The sequence below is a fragment of the Patagioenas fasciata genome, chromosome 1 (assembly GCF_037038585.1).
Source record: "Patagioenas fasciata isolate bPatFas1 chromosome 1, bPatFas1.hap1, whole genome shotgun sequence".
NCBI lineage: Eukaryota > Metazoa > Chordata > Aves > Columbiformes > Columbidae > Patagioenas > Patagioenas fasciata.
The window spans coordinates 733,093-751,045 of record NC_092520.1 but is presented as its reverse complement, the minus strand read 5'-3'; the positions used below and the strand labels follow the sequence as shown (position 1 = coordinate 751,045).

At 52.4% G+C, this 17,953-nt stretch overlaps 2 protein-coding genes across 2 annotated transcripts; both read right to left on the bottom strand.

Annotated features, from left to right (window-relative positions):
• Positions 1–880: 880 nt before the first annotated feature.
• Positions 881–6,478, bottom strand: LOC136099965 (olfactory receptor 52K2-like). The gene is made up of 2 exons (XM_065834657.2): positions 6,389–6,478; positions 881–2,012 (listed from the first exon to the last, which is right to left on the bottom strand). Exon 2 carries the CDS (start codon positions 1,892–1,894, stop codon positions 881–883), a length of 1,014 nt encoding a protein of 337 aa, XP_065690729.1. The 5' UTR covers positions 1,895–2,012; positions 6,389–6,478.
• A 3,219-nt stretch (positions 6,479–9,697) lies between these two features.
• On the bottom strand, positions 9,698–15,896 carry LOC136099968 (olfactory receptor 52K2-like). The gene is made up of 2 exons (XM_065834669.2): positions 15,758–15,896; positions 9,698–11,383 (listed from the first exon to the last, which is right to left on the bottom strand). Exon 2 carries the CDS (start codon positions 11,263–11,265, stop codon positions 10,252–10,254), a length of 1,014 nt encoding a protein of 337 aa, XP_065690741.1. The 5' UTR covers positions 11,266–11,383; positions 15,758–15,896; the 3' UTR covers positions 9,698–10,251.
• Between the last annotated feature and the right edge of the window lie 2,057 nt (positions 15,897–17,953).

Sequence of the window (17,953 nt, the reverse complement as noted above, 5' to 3'; positions counted from 1 at the left end):
TTCGTTGTTCTTGCACCCAGGAGATTCCTGGCTGCTGATCTGGAGCCTTTGGTCAGCTGGGGTCAGGTGTCCCAGCTGCGTCCCCCCACAACTCCCTGAGCACCCCAGTGCTACTCACTGTTGGGGCAACATGAGGAGCAGAAAAGGCCTTGAGGCTGTGCAAGCAATGAAAACATCCCTGGTTTATCAACACTGTTGTGGCGGTTGACCATGGTTGGACTACAGGTGCCCACCAAGCTGCTCTATAACTCCGCTCCTCAGCACGACGGGAGGGAGAGAATAAGACAGAAAACAAACCAAAACAAAAGCAGCCAACAACTCATGGGTCAGGATAGAGGCAGTTTAATAAAGCAAAATCAAAGACTGTGTGTGGAAGCAAAGCAAAACGGAAGTTTTATTCTCTGCTTCCCATCAGCAGGCCACATGCAGCCACTTCCCAGGAAGCAGCGACCTGGTGTGGCCTCGTAGGTGACCCTGCTTTGAGCAGGAGGTTGGACCAGAGTCCTCCTGAGGTCCCTTGCAGTCAGTTACCTGTGGTCCTGTGACCCCATGTCCCTTGCACCTCTTGGCACAGCTCTGCTGCACATAGAATGATACGCTGATGAAACAGCTGTTTTCCGTGGTTCAGCTGCGGTAGGTCATTTTGTCAGAACAAGTTCAGGTCGTGGCTGCAAAGGTCTTTTTGTTGGGAGCTCTGAGGGAGCTGGATCACCCGGAGGTGCTGTGCCAACATCACTGCCTCACTAGGGATGGGCAGAACAACCAGCTGAAGCCCCTGGTGCTGATCTGGATTCAGTGGGTGCCAACACTTCCTGAGGCAGCTGCAGCTCTGAACATACACCGAGAGCCACATCAAGGTCCAGCAGAAGATCTGACCATTTTAGGGAATGGACTTTGTCTTCATGAGCCCCAGCCTTGGGCCCTGAAGGCCAGACCCAATCCCTCCTGCCATGGGTCTCCTCCGGGAGATCACCCTGCGTGCTCCATCACGAATCTGCTTCGTCCTGATGCCGTAGATCAGGGGGTTGAATGCTGGTGGGATGAGTAGGTAGAGATCAGCCAGCAGGACCTGAATATAGGCTGGGAGCTCCTGGTGGTATCTCTCCATGTACATGGAGAGCAGCCCAGGGATGTAGTAGAGGGCCATGATGCAGAGGTGTGAGCCGCAGGTACCAAAGGCCTTTTTGTGGGCCTGTGGGGAGGAGAGGCCGAGCACGGCCCGGAGGATGAGCACGTATGAGATGGTGATGAGCAGCAAGTCGAAGCTGACCACGAAGGTGGAGATGGAGAGGCTGTAGGTGCTGCTGAAGGCAGCGTCCTCGCAGGACAGTCTGAGCACGGCCATGTGCTCGCAGTACAAGTGCTCCACGATGGCCGGGCCGCACAGGGGAAGGCAGCGAATCTGGAAGGTGAGGGGGGCCATGAAAACAACAGCCCTGAGCAAGGTGGCCAAGCCAATGACAACCACAACGGGACTGGTCAGGATGGACAGATACCGCAGTGGGTGACAAATGGCCATGTAGCGGTCAAAGGCCATTGCCACCAGCACCCCTGACTCCATTGCAGAGAAAGCGTGAACAAAGAACATCTGGGTAAGACAGGCACCCAGGCTGATGGTGGTGGAGTGAAACCAGAAGATGCCCAGCATTTTGGGGGTGATGGAGGTGGACATCACCAGGTCAATGACAGCTAGCATGGAGAGGAAGAGGAACATGGGCAGATGCAGGCTGGGATCGGCCTTTATTACGCACAGGAGCATGCAGTTCCCAACCAGTGTGATGAGGTACATGATGCAGAAGGGGATGGAGATCCAGAGGTGCAGGTGCTGCAGCCCCGGGATGCCCGTCAGGTGCAGCTCCAACAGCGAGGTGTTGGTGGGAAATGAGCCGGACATGTTGGTCGCTGCAGGAGCCTGAGCGAGGAGAGCCCAGGCGCACAAGGACAGCCATCCCCTGGCTCACATCAAAGGTCCATCCAGCCTCAGATCCCACGCCCAGCAGCAAAAGCAGACCCTGAGGGGAGAACATGAGAAAGGAAACATAGCATGAGATCTCTCCTTGGTGCCTCCCCAGATTCCAACAATTTGAAGCTCAGGGACTTCCTGAGCTTGATGTGGTTTCTCCATTATTGTTAACCACACCTCGGAAACCCATCTAGCCTCTTCTGTGCAAAATTTTAGTATCCATACCATAGAATCATAGAATCATAAAACCATAGAATCGTTTGGGTTGAAGGGACCTTCCCAGCTCCCCAGTTCCCCCTGCCATGACAGGGACATCTTCACCAGCTCAGGGTGCTCAGAGCCCCGTCCAGCCTGGCCTGGGATGTCTCCAGGGATGGTTCATCCACCACCTCTCTGCCCAACCTGGGCCAGGCTCTCACCACCCTCATTGTAAAAAATTTCTTCCTCATCTTTTACCAAGGAGCTTGACAAACTAGTGGAACCTTTCGTGAAATCATCCCTTCCCTTTTGCATGACTGACATTCACTGGCATCATTTGACATCCCATAGTTCCTACATCAAAACAGGCAAAGAAGAGTTAGTCAAATCCTTGACCTTCCTTTACCAGCCACCATGGAAATAACTAAACCTCAGGTGATGGAAGTTTTACTTCAGACCTGCAGGAGAACTTTTAACCCTTCTATTAGCACCGACTGTTTGATTTCCCGTCTAAGTTTCCCCTCTTCTTGCTCTGGATCTAGGAAGACTGAGCTGAAAAGGACTTTCTGGATCACCAAGCTGAGTGCCTGTTGCTTCAGGTGTGACAGCTCATCTTGCCCAGGAGAACCGGCAGTCAGCACCCTGGGGTATTCTGGTTTCATGCCTCTGCTGAGGACAGTCCCAACCCTCCACCCTGCTCCAACAGCTGGGAAATTACCTCCACTTTCCTCTCTCCATTTGTTCCCACCCAGTTTCCGTCTGTCACCTCTGAAGCTGAATCTGATGCTTTTTCCTCCCTGGCATTTTCACCCCAGCACATCCATAGAACCACATAACCCTCCTCCCAGCCTGACACTGGCTGCGCAAACTCCTCTCTGCTCTTTGTCCCCTTTCACAAGGCCAGAGCTCTGCTCCTGGTCCACAAGGGCTTTTCCTCTCTACACCTTCCTTTAGAGCACCTTTCTTGGCCACGCTTGGCCAGAGGTACAGACGAGGTCTCACCAAGGGGCCTCTGATGATGCACAAGAGTTTCCCCAAGACCAGTCTTTGAAGAGCTCTGCTCTATTTGTGGTTTAAATACTCCCACGATTTTTCGGTCCAGTTGCCCATATGGCTTTCACCTCTTCCCCTCGGGAAAGAGAAGCATTGGGGTTTCTGTTTCCCAGGGCTACAGCTCATCTGTCAACCAAACCAGCTGGTGTTTTCCAGCAGGACCTTGCAGGCAGAGGGCGACGTGTCCAGAGAGCATCACATTATCGAAGGTAGATCTTCCCAGGCCAATCTGACTGCTGCTCTTTCTCTTCTTTTATAAAACACATTTGCGGATCAAAGTGAAGTTTTGAGCTAATGATACTCTCAGAATTGCTTGTTTGGTGGACCACACTCAGGTAGGATGAACGTGAAGGGCAGGAGCAGAGGACTGAGCTGGAAGATCTTCAGAGTGATGTGCCTTGTGGTGGGCACTTTATGGAAAACAAGGGCAAACTGCACGGAGTTCAGAATGAGGACCAAGTGAAGCTGGAGAGCTGAGGTGACTGACTCACCCTGAGAAAAGCCTTGAAGCATCTTAAAGGCTGCAGTGAAGGGGAACGGAAAAATGTGTCCTACATGTCCTGTGAAAGGAAAGTCAGGGGTCTGAAGCCCTGAAAGAGTAGGAGAAATCCAGTCTAGGCTTAAAGAAAATGTCTCCGATGGCAAAGATAGCAATGTGCTGATGAAAATAAAGCTGCAGTGCCCAAGGAGACAATGCTCTGTTTTCACAGAAGACCGAGCAGGACAAAAATCTATTGGGGACGACCTCAACACAGCCCCTTTCATTGGCAAGGCAGCCAGATGGAATCAGGGTTTGTTCACTCTCTTCTGAAAGGCTTCTGAGGGTGGTGCAGGGGGAGACAGCAGAAACACCTTCAAAACCAAACCCGCACATTCCCTCCCTGCTCCTCCCGCCCACCCCTTCCCATTCCTGAAAGCAAACAGAACGCAGGAGAATAAAGCGATGTGCCTGCAGATAAGGTTCGTCCATAAATTTATTTAGTTCTAGATCAAATCTTCCGAGATGACCATGTGCAAGCTGGTCTGAGAATTTTCTGTTGCAAGAAGCCACAGTTGCCTTGAAGTTTTTCCAAATATCATAACATCTGTTTGTAGAGAATACGGTCAAGAAGGATGGGAGTGGAGATGGTCATGAGGCCTTTTCCAGGCTATTTTTTTATTATTTTTCCTTCTAATACATACATATATTACATTTATAAGTAAAATATGACAGCAGAATATCCTCTTTGCTGTTTCTATTTGAAATCCCCACACAGATGGATGACCTACCTGGCTTGCTGCTGCAGGTTCATCCAGATCAGTGAGCAGCCATACCCACCTCGCCCACCCCAGCAGCAGCGATGCTGCCAGCCCTGCTGCCCCCAGGAATGTCCCCGGCTGCTCTGACTCTGAGCTTTCAGTGCTGGAAGCATTTGTGAGTTTGCTGAGAGGAATCCCTGGTGTGTCGGTCTCAGGGCTCGAGAAACGAGTCCACACACAAGGGCGTGCGCAGCCGACTCGCTCATTACTGACCAACCCTCTAACTCAGTTCGTTTAATCAAGATGCTGTTGCCAATCCCCTGTTGTGTTTATCACCCTTGCAGCAGTTTGAACTCTTCCTCGCCCTTTGACGTGCAGCCTTCCAAACACAGGTCCCTGAGCCTGGCAATGCCAGCTCTCTATTTTCAGGATGCTGTATCTTTCCGGGTGCATATTCTGATTCCAATGGGATGAAGTTCAACCAGGCCAAGTGCCGGGTCCTGCACTTTGGCCACAACAACCCCCTGCAGCGCTCCAGGCTGGCACAGAGTGGCTGGAGAGCAGTCAGGCAGAAAGGGACCTGGGGGTACTGATGGACAGGAAGCTCAACAGGAGCCAACAGTGTGCCCAGGTGGCCAAGAAGGCCAATGGTGTCCTGTCCTGTATCCAAACCAGCGTGGTCAGCAGGACAAGGGCAGTGATCCTTCCCCTGTGCTCTGCATTGGGGAGGCCACACCTGGAGTGTTGTGTTCAGTTCTGGGCCCCTCAGCTCAGGAAAGAGATTGAAGTGCTGGAGCGGGTCCAGAGAAGAGCAACAAGACTGGGGAAGGGACTTGAGCACAAGCCCTATGGGGAGAGGCTGAGGGAGCTGGGCTTGTTCAGTCTGGAGCAGAGGAGGCTTAGAGGTGAGCTCAGCACTCTCTAGAACGACCTGAAGGGCAGTTCTAGCCAGGGGGGATTGGGCTCTTCTCCCAGGCACTCAGCAATAGGACAAGGGGGCATGGGCTTCAACTCTGCCAGGGGAAATTGAGGCTGGAGATGAGAAAGCAATTCTGTGCAGAGAGAGTGGTCAGCATTGGAATGGCTGCCCAGGGAGGTGCTGGACTCACCGGCCATGGAGGGTTTTAAGCTGAGATTGGACATGGCACTTAGTGCCACTATCTGGTCAATGGGCTGGAGTTGGACCAAGGGCTGGACTGGATGATCTCTCAGGTCTTTTCCAACCCAGTCCATTCTGTGATTCTGTGAAATGTGGTCTGGGTGTCCTTCCACGGTCTGTGTGACCATGAGCTGGAGCTCCTGGCTGTGTCCATTCTGTAAGAGGCTACAAGTCCTGGGGAGGGATGTCCTGTCCCACACTTGTGCTTTGCATCCTCTAAGGCAACAGTAGAAAGAGTGCAATAGATAGAAATCATGTCACAGACCAATTCTGGCCACTTTGACCTAACAGAAACACATGTTGTCTGTGTCTCCTTCTTCTGCAAAGCCGGGCTTTGCCATTGAGAACCCCCTGACCAAGGAGGGCTGGCACTGTGTGGTGAGAGGGCTGCTGGGTGGTGGGCTTCCCTGAAGGGGAGGAGAAGAGCTGCACCAAGCCTGGCTGGGGGTGCCCAAGGGAGGGAAGGTTGGGTGATACTGGTGTCACTGAGACACCCCAAAAGTCAGTTGAGGCAGGAAACTAACTCCAAACAGACTTTATACTAACCAGATCTGTTAAACAGAAACCAACCACGAACGGGTTTATCCAAAATTATTCAGCACTCCAATAACATTCCACAACACAGGTTTGGACACTGGTTCAGAGTTAATTATTACACAACCAACTCAAGCTCAAGGGGATCAGATCACAGAACTCAAGGGTGATCATTCAAGATTAACGTCTTCTCACTCTGTGTCAAAGTGAGGACTCTCATGGGTCCCCAGATGATCACTTACCATGTCAGCAAGGCGCCTCAGTCCGTGGTGAATGATCCTTAGATGCTCATTCTAAGGGTGAGAGTCTCCGACCGCAGACCCACTGCTCCAAGGACATCAACTCCATTGGGGTCTTCAGCAGCTCCATTTATACCCCTGTTGAATCTGAGCTGTGGTCACTTATGGGAGTTGTCTAGAAACTTCTCTCAGCCAAGGCTTTTCATTGGTCAAGGGCCCTGTCTGTCAACCGAGGGGCGTGTGCATGACTACAGTGGTCCATCAACCTAGAAGTTTCTGGTGCTTTCAGGGGGTGGTGAGGGGCAGAGTGAGTCTGGCACATGGGAAGAAGATCCGTCATTGGAGGGTGAGTCCACGGCCTGGCAGGCTCCAGGCAAGGCACCTGGCACTGGCCCTTCCAGCCCCAACTTCGACCAGCATGGGAGACTTGGGGTGGAAGAGTCTGGTCTCCAAGTCAGGCAGGAGGATCTGCGCCGTGCTTCAGTGGTTGGGCGCTGGGTGGATGGTGCTTTTCCCGAGGTGGTGGTAGTGGGTACGACTGTGTGCAATCCAGAAGAGCCCAAAGGCAGCAATGTCAGGAGATACTGGAAGAATTGAGTTTGTACCCACCAGCTGGGGTTTGGTGGTCACCACAGCTCTTTGCAACCTTCCCTTCTCCTCTCCAGCTCGGTGCAGGATACGTGCAGGACCTCATATTCTTTCAGAGGCCAGACTTGAGTGCCCTGATTCCCATTAGCTGAAGGCATAAGGAGAGCTGGGACAATAAGTCAGTGTGTATTGTTAGGAAATGAATTTTCATCACAGTTAAAATCTGTTACGGGTTTGCTGAGGAGAACAATAAGAGCTTAGTCCCTGTGCTCTGCTCCCCTACTTTAATCCACGCTCCTGCTCCTCACCTCCCTTGCTTGCAGGTGACCTTATCGTCCTGTAGGCTTTTTTGTAGTTTATGGCTGTGTCGGGTGTTTTTGTAGTTTATGGCCCTGCCCTTTGCATAAAGAGATCTGCATGAAGCAGAGGAGACTTGTGCGATCGCCCTCTCCACCCGCTCTGTGCACCCCATGGCAGACAGCTCCTGCTCCCCCTGGCACAGCGCTGCCCCTGGGCAGGGAGGTGGGATCTCACAGAGGGTCCTCAGCCCCGGCTGCACCATGCGGTACATAGGTGAGGAACGATGCTGGGGAACTGATCATGCACGAGCAAACCACACGTGATACCAAACCTCCAGCAGCTCCAAGGCCTGCCTTTAAGGGACATTAGCAGAATGCCAGTGAATTAGGAAATAAATCCCTAATTTTCCCTAATTTTTCATCTTATTTTCCACAAAAGATTCTGGGGGAAGTGCAGGTGGGAACCTATGTGTGAGCAGAAGTGCAACGCAAGAGGAACACCCTTCTGAAGTGGAGCTTGACAGTCATTCTCCTGTCATCCACATAAAGTTATCCTACCTGGTGCAAGGCAAGCAGGCGCACTTATTTTACAGCAATGACTGGTCTGTGTCAGGCCAAGCACAGCACTGAAGGGACAGGTGGAACGGCCCCAGAGCTCCTCCATCCAGCTCTGTCCCACTGAGACCCTCTTCTGCCCTGCCCTGTCTCTTCTGGCTCCGCTTCCAGCGCCCCAACCCTCCCATCAAATACAAACCTTGACAGGAGAGAACAGCACCAGATTTGTTCAGCACAGGGACTCAGCAATGAGGGACATGTGAGATGGCAGAGGGGATGAAGATGTGATGTGCAGGGAGTGTTATTCCTAGAGATGATGTCAGAAAGGGGAGGTTTTCCTAATACGGGGATTTTGTTCTGCATTCCTTGCCCTAAGAGAACTTTGTCCTCAGCCCATGTCCTGTCTCCAGCTCTGCAATCACTGTGTCCCAGAGGAACGTGTGCACACTCTGACATGGAGACGCAGCCTCCAATGCGACCTTGAGTGGTCCCCATGTCAGCTGTCCTGTCCCATGACATCTACTCCAAAGGTGCAATTTCTGCTCTCCAGCACCATATCCTGCCGAGCAGAGGGAACATCTTCAGTAGCCAGGCCACGTGCTGCGGCAGGGACGCAGTGTTAGACTGTGAACAGGAGCATGTTTTCAAGAAAAACCCTTGTATTCAGGTCGTTTTGCTTGAAGTTCACTTCTCTGAGTGGTTGATGTGCCTCAATGGCAGATCAGGAAGTCTAAATACACCCGAAAAAGACCCTCTTCCCAAGGGAGGTCTCCCATGCCTCTCACACACTTTGGAGCCTGTCACATCACACAGACCGTGGAAGGACACCCAGACCACATTTCACAGAATCACAGCATGGACTGGGTTGGAAAAGCCCTCAGAGATCATCCAGTCCAACCTTTGGTCCAACTCCAGTCCATTGACCAGATCATGGCACTAAGTGCCATGGCCAATCTCAGTTTAAAAACCTCCAGGGCCGGTGAGTCCAGCACCTCCCTGGGCAGCCATTCCAATGCTGACCACTCTCTCTGCACAGAATTGCTTTCTCATCTCCAGCCTCAATTTCCCCTGGCAGAGTTGTAGCCCATGCCCCCTTGTCCTATTGCTGACTGCCTGGGAGCAGAGCCCAATCCCCCCTGGCTAGAACTGCCCTTCAGGTCGTTCTAGAGAGTGCTGAGCTCACCTCTAAGCCTCCTCCGCTCCAGACTGAACAAGCCCAGCTCCCTCAGCCTCTCCCCATAGGGCTTGTGCTCAAGTCCCTTCCCCAGTCTTGTTGCTCTTCTCTGGACCCGATCCAGCACTTCAATCTCTTTCCTGAGCTGAGGGGCCCAGAACTGAACACAATACTCCAGGTGTGGCCTCCCCAATGCAGAGCACAGAGGAAGGATCACTGCCCTTGTCCTGCTGACCACGCTGGTTTGGATACAGGACAGGACACCATTGGCCTTCTTGGCCACCTGGGCACACTGTTGCCTCCTGTTGAGCTTCCTGTCCATGAGTCCCCCCAGGTCCCTTTCTGCCTGACTGCTCTCCATGTCACAGTGTTGATTGTTCTTGCACCCAGGAGATTCCTGGCTGCTGATCTGGAGCCTTTGGTCAGCTGGGGTCAGGTGTCCCAGCTGTGTCCCCCCACAACTCCCTGAGCACCCCAGTGCTACTCACTGTTGGGGCAACATGAGGAGCAGAAAAGGCCTTGAGGCTGTGCAAGCAATGAAAACATCCCTGGTTTATCAACACTGTTGTGGCGGTTGACCATGGCTGGACTACAGGTGCCCACCAAGCTGCTCTATAACTGCGCTCCTCAGCACGAAGGGAGGGAGAGAATAAGACAGAAAACAAACCAAAACAAAAGCAGCCAACAACTCATGGGTCAGGATAGAGGCAGTTTAATAAAGCAAAATCAAAGACTGTGTGTGGAAGCAAAGCAAAACGGAAGTTTTATTCTCTGCTTCCCATCAGCAGGCCACATGCAGCCACTTCCCAGGAAGCAGCGACCTGGTGTGGCCTCGTAGGTGACCCTGCTTTGAGCAGGAGGTTGGACCAGAGTCCTCCTGAGGTCCCTTGCAGTCAGCTACCTGTGGTCCTGTGACCCCATGTCCCTTGCACCTCTTGGCACAGCTCTGCTGCACATAGAATGATACGCTGATGAAACAGCTGTTTTCCGTGGTTCAGCTGCGGTAGGTCATTTTGTCAGAACAAGTTCAGGTCGTGGCTGCAAAGGTCTTTTTGTTGGGAGATCTGAGGGAGCTGGATCACCCGGAGGTGCTGTGCCAACGTCACTGCCTCACTAGGGATGGGCAGAACAACCAGCTGAAGCCCCTGGTGCTGATCTGGATTCAGTGGGTGCCAACACTTCCTGAGGCAGCTGCAGCTCTGAACATACACCGAGAGCCACACCAAGGTCCAGCAGAAGATCTGGCCATTTTAGGGAATGGACTTTGTCTTCATGAGCCCCAGCCTTGGGCCCTGAAGGCCAGACCCAATCCCTCCTGCCATGGGTCTCCTCCGGGAGATCACCCTGCGTGCTCCATCACGAATCTGCTTTGTCCTGATGCCGTAGATCAGGGGGTTGAATGCTGGCGGGATGAGTAGGTAGAGATCAGCCAGCAGGACCTGAATATAGGCTGGGAGCTCCTGGTGGTATCTCTCCATGTACATGGAGAGCAGCCCAGGGATGTAGTAGAGGGCCATGATGCAGAGGTGTGAGCCGCAGGTACCAAAGGCCTTTTTGTGGGCCTGTGGGGAGGAGAGGCCGAGCACGGCCCGGAGGATGAGCGCGTATGAGATGGTGATGAGCAGCGAGTCGAAGCTGACCACGAAGGTGGGGATGAAGAGGCTGTAGGTTCTGCTGAAGGCAGCGTCCTCGCAGGACAGTCTGAGCACGGCCATGTGCTCGCAGTACAAGTGGTCCACGATGGCCGGGCCGCACAGGGGAAGGCAGCGAATCTGGAAGGTGAGGGGGGCCATGAAAACAACAGCCCTGAGCAAGGTGGCCAAGCCAATGACAACCACAACGGGACTGGTCAGGATGGACAGATACCGCAGTGGGTGACAAATGGCCATGTAGCGGTCAAAGGCCATTGCCACCAGCACCCCTGACTCCATTGCAGAGAAAGCGTGAACAAAGAACATCTGGGTAAGACAGGCACCCAGGCTGATGGTGGTGGAGTGAAACCAGAAGATGCCCAGCATTTTGGGGGTGATGGAGGTGGACATCACCAGGTCAATGACAGCTAGCATGGAGAGGAAGAGGAACATGGGCAGATGCAGGCTGGGATCGGCCTTTATTACGCACAGGAGCGTGCAGTTCCCAACCAGTGTGATGAGGTACATGATGCAGAAGGGGATGGAGATCCAGAGGTGCAGGTGCTGCAGCCCCGGGATGCCCGTCAGGTGCAGCTCCAACAGCGAGGTGTTGGTGGGAAATGAGCCGGACATGTTGGTCGCTGCAGGAGCCTGAGCAAGGAGAGCCCAGGCGCACAAGGACAGCCATCCCCTGGCTCACATCAAAGGTCCATCCAGCCTCAGATCCCACGCCCAGCAGCAAAAGCAGACCCTGAGGGGAGAACATGAGAAAGGAAACATAGCATGAGATCTCTCCTTGGTGCCTCCCCAGATTCCAACAATTTGAAGCTCAGGGACTTCCTGAGCTTGATGTGGTTTCTCCATTATTGTTAACCACACCTCGGAAACCCATCTAGCCTCTTCTGTGCAAAATTTTAGTATCCATACCATAGAATCATAGAATCATAAAACCATAGAATCGTTTGGGTTGAAGGGACCTTCCCAGCTCCCCAGTTCCCCCTGCCATGACAGGGACATCTTCACCAGCTCAGGGTGCTCAGAGCCCGTCCAGCCTGGCCTGGGATGTCTCCAGGGATGGTTCATCCATCACCTCTCTGGGAACCTGGGCCAGGCTCTCACCACCCTCATTGTAAAAAATTTCTTCCTCATCTTTTACCAAGGAGCTTGACAAACTAGTGGAACCTTTCGTGAAATCATCCCTTCCCTTTTGCATGACTGACATTCACTGGCATCATTTGACATCCCATAGTTCCTACATCAAAACAGGCAAAGAAGAGTTAGTCAAATCCTTGACCTTCCTTTACCAGCCACCATGGAAATAACTAAACCTCAGGTGATGGAAGTTTTACTTCAGACCCGCAGGAGAACTTTTAACCCTTCTATTAGCACCGACTGTTTGATTTCCCATCTAAGTTTCCCCTTTTCTTGCTCTGGATCTAGGAAGACTGAGCTGAAAAGGACTTTCTGGATCACCAAACTGAGTGCCTGTTGCTTCAGGTGTGACAACTCATCTTGCCCAGGAGAACCGGCAGTCAGCACCCTGGGGTATTCTGGTTTCATGCCTCTGCTGAGGACAGTCCCAACCCTCCACCCTGCTCCAACAGCTGGGAAATTACCTCCACTTTCCTCTCTCCATTTGTTCCCACCCAGTTTCCGTCTGTCACCTCTGAAGCTGAATCTGATGCTTTTTCCTCCCTGGCATTTTCACCCCAGCACATCCATAGAACCACATAACCCTCCTCCCAGCCTGACACTGGCTGCGCAAACTCCTCTCTGCTCTTTGTCCCCTTTCACAAGGCCAGAGCTCTGCTCCTGGTCCACAAGGGCTTTTCCTCTCTACACCTTCCTTTAGAGCACCTTTCTTGGCCACGCTTGGCCAGAGGTACAGACGACGTCTCACCAAGGGGCCTCTGATGATGCACAAGAGTTTCCCCAAGACCAGTCTTTGAAGAGCTCTGCTCTATTTGTGGTTTTAATACTCCCACGATTTTTCGGTCCAGTTGCCCATATGGCTTTCACCTCTTCCCCTCGGGAAAGAGAAGCATTGGGGTTTCTGTTTCCCAGGGCTACAGCTCATCTGTCAACCAAACCAGCTGGTGTTTTCCAGCAGGACCTTGCAGGCAGAGGGCGACGTGTCCAGAGAACATCACATTATCGAAGGTAGATCTTCCCAGGCCAATCTGACTGCTGCTCTTTCTCTTCTTTTATAAAACACATTCGCGGATCAAAGTGAAGTTTTGAGCTACTGATACTCTCAGAATTGCTTGTTTGGTGGAACACACTCAGGTAGGATGAACGTGAAGGGCAGGAGCAAAGGACCGAGCTGGAAGATCTTCAGAGTGATGTGCCTTGTGGTGGGCACTTTATGGAAAACAAGGGCAAACTGCACGGAGTTCAGAATGAGGACCAAGTGAAGCTGGAGAGCTGAGGTGACTGACTCACCCTGAGAAAAGCCTTGAAGCATCTTAAAGGCTGCAGTGAAGGGGAACGGAAAAATGTGTCCTATGTGTCCTGTGAAAGGAAAGTCAGGGGTCTGAAGCCCTGAAAGAGTAGGAGAAATCCAGTCTAGGCTTAAAGAAAATGTCTCCGATGGCAAAGATAGCAATGTGCTGATGAAAATAAAGCTGCAGCGCCCAAGGAGACAATGCTCTGTTTTCATAGAAGACTGAGCAGGACAAAAATCTATTGGGGACGACCTGAACACAGCCCCTTTCATTGGCAAGGCAGCCAGATGGAATCAGGGTTTGTTCACTCTCTTCTGAAAGGCTTCTGAGGGTGGTGCAGGGGGAGACAGCAGAAACACCTTCAAAACCAAACCCGCACATTCCCTCCGTGCTCCTCCCGCCCACCCCTTCCCATTCCTGAAAGCAAACAGAACGCAGGAGAATAAAGCAATGTGCCTGCAGATAAGGTTCGTCCATAAATTTATTTAGTTCTAGATCAGATCTTCTGAGATGACCATGTGCAAGCTGGTCTGAGAATTTTCTGTTGCAAGAAGCCACAGTTGCCTTGAAGTTTTTCCAAATATCATAACATTTGTTTGTAGAGAATACGGTCAAGAAGGATGGGAGTGGAGATGGTCATGAGGCCTTTTCCAGGCTATTTTTTTATTATTTTTTCTTCTAATACATACATATATTACATTTCTAAATAAAATATGAAAGCAGAATATCCTCTTTGCTGTTTCTATTTGAAATCCCCACACAGATGGATGACCTACCTGGCTTGCTGCTGCAGGTTCATCCAGATCAGTGAGCAGCCATACCCACCTCGCCCACCCCAGCAGCAGCGATGCTGCCAGCCCTGCTGCCCCCAGGAATGTCCCCGGCTGCTCTGACTCTGAGCTTTCAGTGCCGGAAGCATTTGTGAGTTTGCTGAGAGGAATCCCTGGTGTGTCAGTCTCAGGGCTCGGGAAACGAGTCCACACACAAGGGCGTGCGCAGCCGACTCGCTCATTACTGACCAACCCTCTAACTCAGTTCGTTTAATCAAGATGCTGTTGCCAATCCCCTGTTGTGTTTATCACCCTTGCAGCAGTTTGAACTCTTCCTCGCCCTTTGACGTGCAGCCTTCCAAACACAGGTCCCTGAGCTTGGCAATGCCAGCTCTCTATTTTCAGGATGCTGCATCTTTCCAGGTGCGAATTCTGATTCCAATGAGATGAAGTTCAACCAGGCCAAGTGCCGGGTCCTGCACTTTGGCCACAACAACCCCCTGCAGCGCTCCAGGCTGGCGCAGAGTGGCTGGAGAGCAGTCAGGCAGAAAGGGACCTGGGGGGACTCATGGACAGGAAGCTCAACAGGAGCCAACAGTGTGCCCAGGTGGCCAAGAAGGCCAATGGTGTCCTGTCCTGTATCCAAACCGGCGTGGTCAGCAGGACAAGGGCAGTGATCCTTCCCCTGTGCTCTGCATTGGGGAGGCCACACCTGGAGTGTTGTGTTCAGTTCTGGGCCCCTCAGCTCAGGAAAGAGATTGAAGTGCTGGAGCGGGTCCAGAGAAGAGCAACAAGACTGGGGAAGGGACTTGAGCACAAGCCCTATGGGGAGAGGCTGAGGGAGCTGGGCTTGTTCAGTCTGGAGCAGAGGAGGCTTAGAGGTGAGCTCAGCACTCTCTAGAACGACCTGAAGGGCAGTTCTAGCCAGGGGGGATTGGGCTCTTCTCCCAGGCACTCAGCAATAGGACAAGGGGGCATGGGCTTCAACTCTGCCAGGGGAAATTGAGGCTGGAGATGAGAAAGCAATTCTGTGCAGAGAGAGTGGTCAGCATTGGAATGGCTGCCCAGGGAGGTGCTGGACTCACCGGCCATGGAGGGTTTTAAGCTGAGATTGGACATGGCACTTAGTGCCACTATCTGGTCAATGGGCTGGAGTTGGACCAAGGGCTGGACTGGATGATCTCTCAGGTCTTTTCCAACCCAGTCCATTCTGTGATTCTGTGAAATGTGGTCTGGGTGTCCTTCCACGGTCTGTGTGACCATGAGCTGGAGCTCCTGGCTGTGTCCATTCTGTAAGAGGCTACAAGTCCTGGGGAGGGATGTCCTGTCCCACACTTGTGCTTTGCATCCTCTAAGGCAACAGTAGAAAGAGTGCAATAGATAGAAATCATGTCACAGACCAATTCTGGCCACTTTGACCTAACAGAAACACATGTTGTCTGTGTCTCCTTCTTCTGCAAAGCCGGGCTTTGCCATTGAGAACCCCCTGACCAAGGAGGGCTGGCACTGTGTGGTGAGAGGGCTGCTGGGTGGTGGGCTTCCCTGAAGGGGAGGAGAAGAGCTGCACCAAGCCTGGCTGGGGGTGCCCAAGGGAGGGAAGGTTGGGTGATACTGGTGTCACTGAGACACCCCAAAAGTCAGTTGAGGCAGGAAACTAACTCCAAACAGACTTTATACTAACCAGATCTGTTAAACAGAAACCAACCACCAACGGGTTTATCCAAAATTATTCAGCACTCCAATAACATTCCACAACACAGGTTTGGACACTGGTTCAGAGTTAATTATTACACAACCAACTCAAACTCAAGGGGATCAGATCACATAACTCAGGGGTGATCATTCAAGATTAACGTCTTCTCACTCTGTGTCAAAGTGAGGACTCTCATGGGTCCCCAGATGATCACTTACCATGTCAGCAAGGCGCCTCAGTCCGTGGTGAATGATCCTTAGATGCTCATTCTAAGGATGAGAGTCTCCCACTGCAGACCCACTGCTCCAAGGACATCAACTCCATTGGGGTCTTCAGCAGCTCCATTTATACCCCTGTTGAATCTGAGCTGTGGTCACTTATGGGAGTTGTCTAGAAACTTCTCTCAGCCAAGGCTTTTCATTGGTCAAGGGCCCTGTCTGTCAACCAAGGGGCGTGTGCATGACTACAGTGGTCCATCAACCTAGAAGTTTCTGGTGCTTTCAGGGGGTGGTGAGGGGCAGAGTGAGTCTGGCACACGGGGAGAAGATCCGTCATTGGAGGGTGAGTCCATGGCCTGTGCTCTACTCCCCTACTTTAATCCACACTCCTGCTCCTCACCTCCCTTGCTTGCAGGTGACCTTATCGTCCTGTAGGCTTTTTTGTAGTTTATGGCTCTGTCGGGTGTTTTTGTAGTTTATGGCCCTGCCCTTTGCATAAAGAGATCTGCATGAAGCGAAGGAGACTTGTGCGATCGCCCTCTCCACCCGCTCTGTGCACCCCATGGCAGACAGCTCCTGCTCCCCCTGGCACAGCGCTGCCCCTGGGCAGGGAGGTGGGATCTCACAGAGGGTCCTCAGCCCCGGCTGCACCATGCGGTACATAGGTGAGGAACGATGCTGGGGAACTGATCATGCACGAGGAAACCACACGTGATACCAAACCTCCAGCAGCTCCAAGGCCTGCCTTTAAGGGACATTAGCAGAATGCCAGTGAATTAGGAAATAAATCCCTAATTTTCCCTAATTTTTCATCTTATTTTCCACAAAAGATTCTGGGGGAAGTGCAGGTGGGAACCTATGTGTGAGCAGAAGTGCAACGCAAGAGGAACACCTTTCTGAAGTGGAGCTTGACAGTCATTCTCCTGTCATCCACATAAAGTTATCCTACCTGGTGTAAGGCAAGCAGGCGCACTTATTTTACAGCAATGACTGGTCTGTGTCAGGCCAAGCACAGCACTGAAGGGACAGGTGGAACGGCCCCAGAGCTCCTCCATCCCAGCTCTGTCCCACTGAGACCCTCTTCTGCCCTGCCCTGTCTCTTCTGGCTCCGCTTCCAGCGCCCCAACCCTCCCATCAAATACAAACCTTGACAGGAGAGAACAGCACCAGATTTGTTCAGCACAGGGACTCAGCAATGAGGGACATGTGAGATGGCGGAGGGGATGAAGATGTGATGTGCAGGGAGTGTTATTCCTAGAGATGGTGTCAGAAAGGGGAGGTTTTCCTAATACGGGGATTTTGTTCTGCATTCCTTGCCCTAAGAGAACTTTGTCCTCAGCCCATGTCCTGTCTCCAGCTCTGCAATCACTGTGTCCCAGAGGAACGTGTGCACACTCTGACATGGAGACGCAGCCTCCAATGCGACCTTGAGTGGTCCCCATGTCAGCTGTCCTGTCCCATGACATCTACTCCAAAGGTGCAATTTCTGCTCTCCAGCACCATGTCCTGCCGAGCAGATGGAACATCTTCAGTAGCCAGGCCACGTGCTGCGGCAGGGACGCAGTGTTAGACTGTGAACAGGAGCATGTTTTCAAGAAAAACCCTTATATTTAGGTCGTTTTGCTTGAAGTTCACTTCTCTGAGTGGTTGATGTGCCTCAATGGCAGATCAGGAAGTCTAAATACACCCAAAAAAGACCCTCTTCCCAAGGGAGGTCTCCCATGCCTCTCACACACTTTGGAGCCTGTCACGTCACACAGACTGTGGAAGGACACCCAGACCACATTTCACAGAATCACAGCATGGACTGGGTTGGAAAAGCCCTCAGAGCTCATCCAGTCCAACCCGTGGTCCAACTCCAGTCCATTACCAGATCACAGCACTAAGCGCCATGGCCAATCTCAGTTTACAAACCTCCATGGCCGGTGAGCCCAGCACCTCCCTGGGCAGCCATTCCAATGCTGACCACTCTCTCTGCACAGAATTGCTTTCTCATCTCCAGCCTCAATTTCCCCTGGCAGAGTTGAAGCCCATGCCCCCTTGTCCTATTGCTGAGTGCCTGGGAGAAGAGCCCAATCCCCCCTGGCTAGAACTGCCCTTCAGGTCGTTCTAGAGAGGCTGAGCTCACCTCTAAGCCTCCTCTGCTCCAGACTGAACAAGCCCAGCTCCCTCAGCCTCTCCCCATAGGGCTTGTGC

Coding starts and splice junctions, on each gene's coding strand:
- LOC136099968 (XM_065834669.2), bottom strand. CDS start 11,265: ATGTCCGGCTCATTTCCCACCAACACCTCGCTGTTGGAGCTGCACCTG.
- LOC136099965 (XM_065834657.2), bottom strand. CDS start 1,894: ATGTCCGGCTCATTTCCCACCAACACCTCGCTGTTGGAGCTGCACCTG.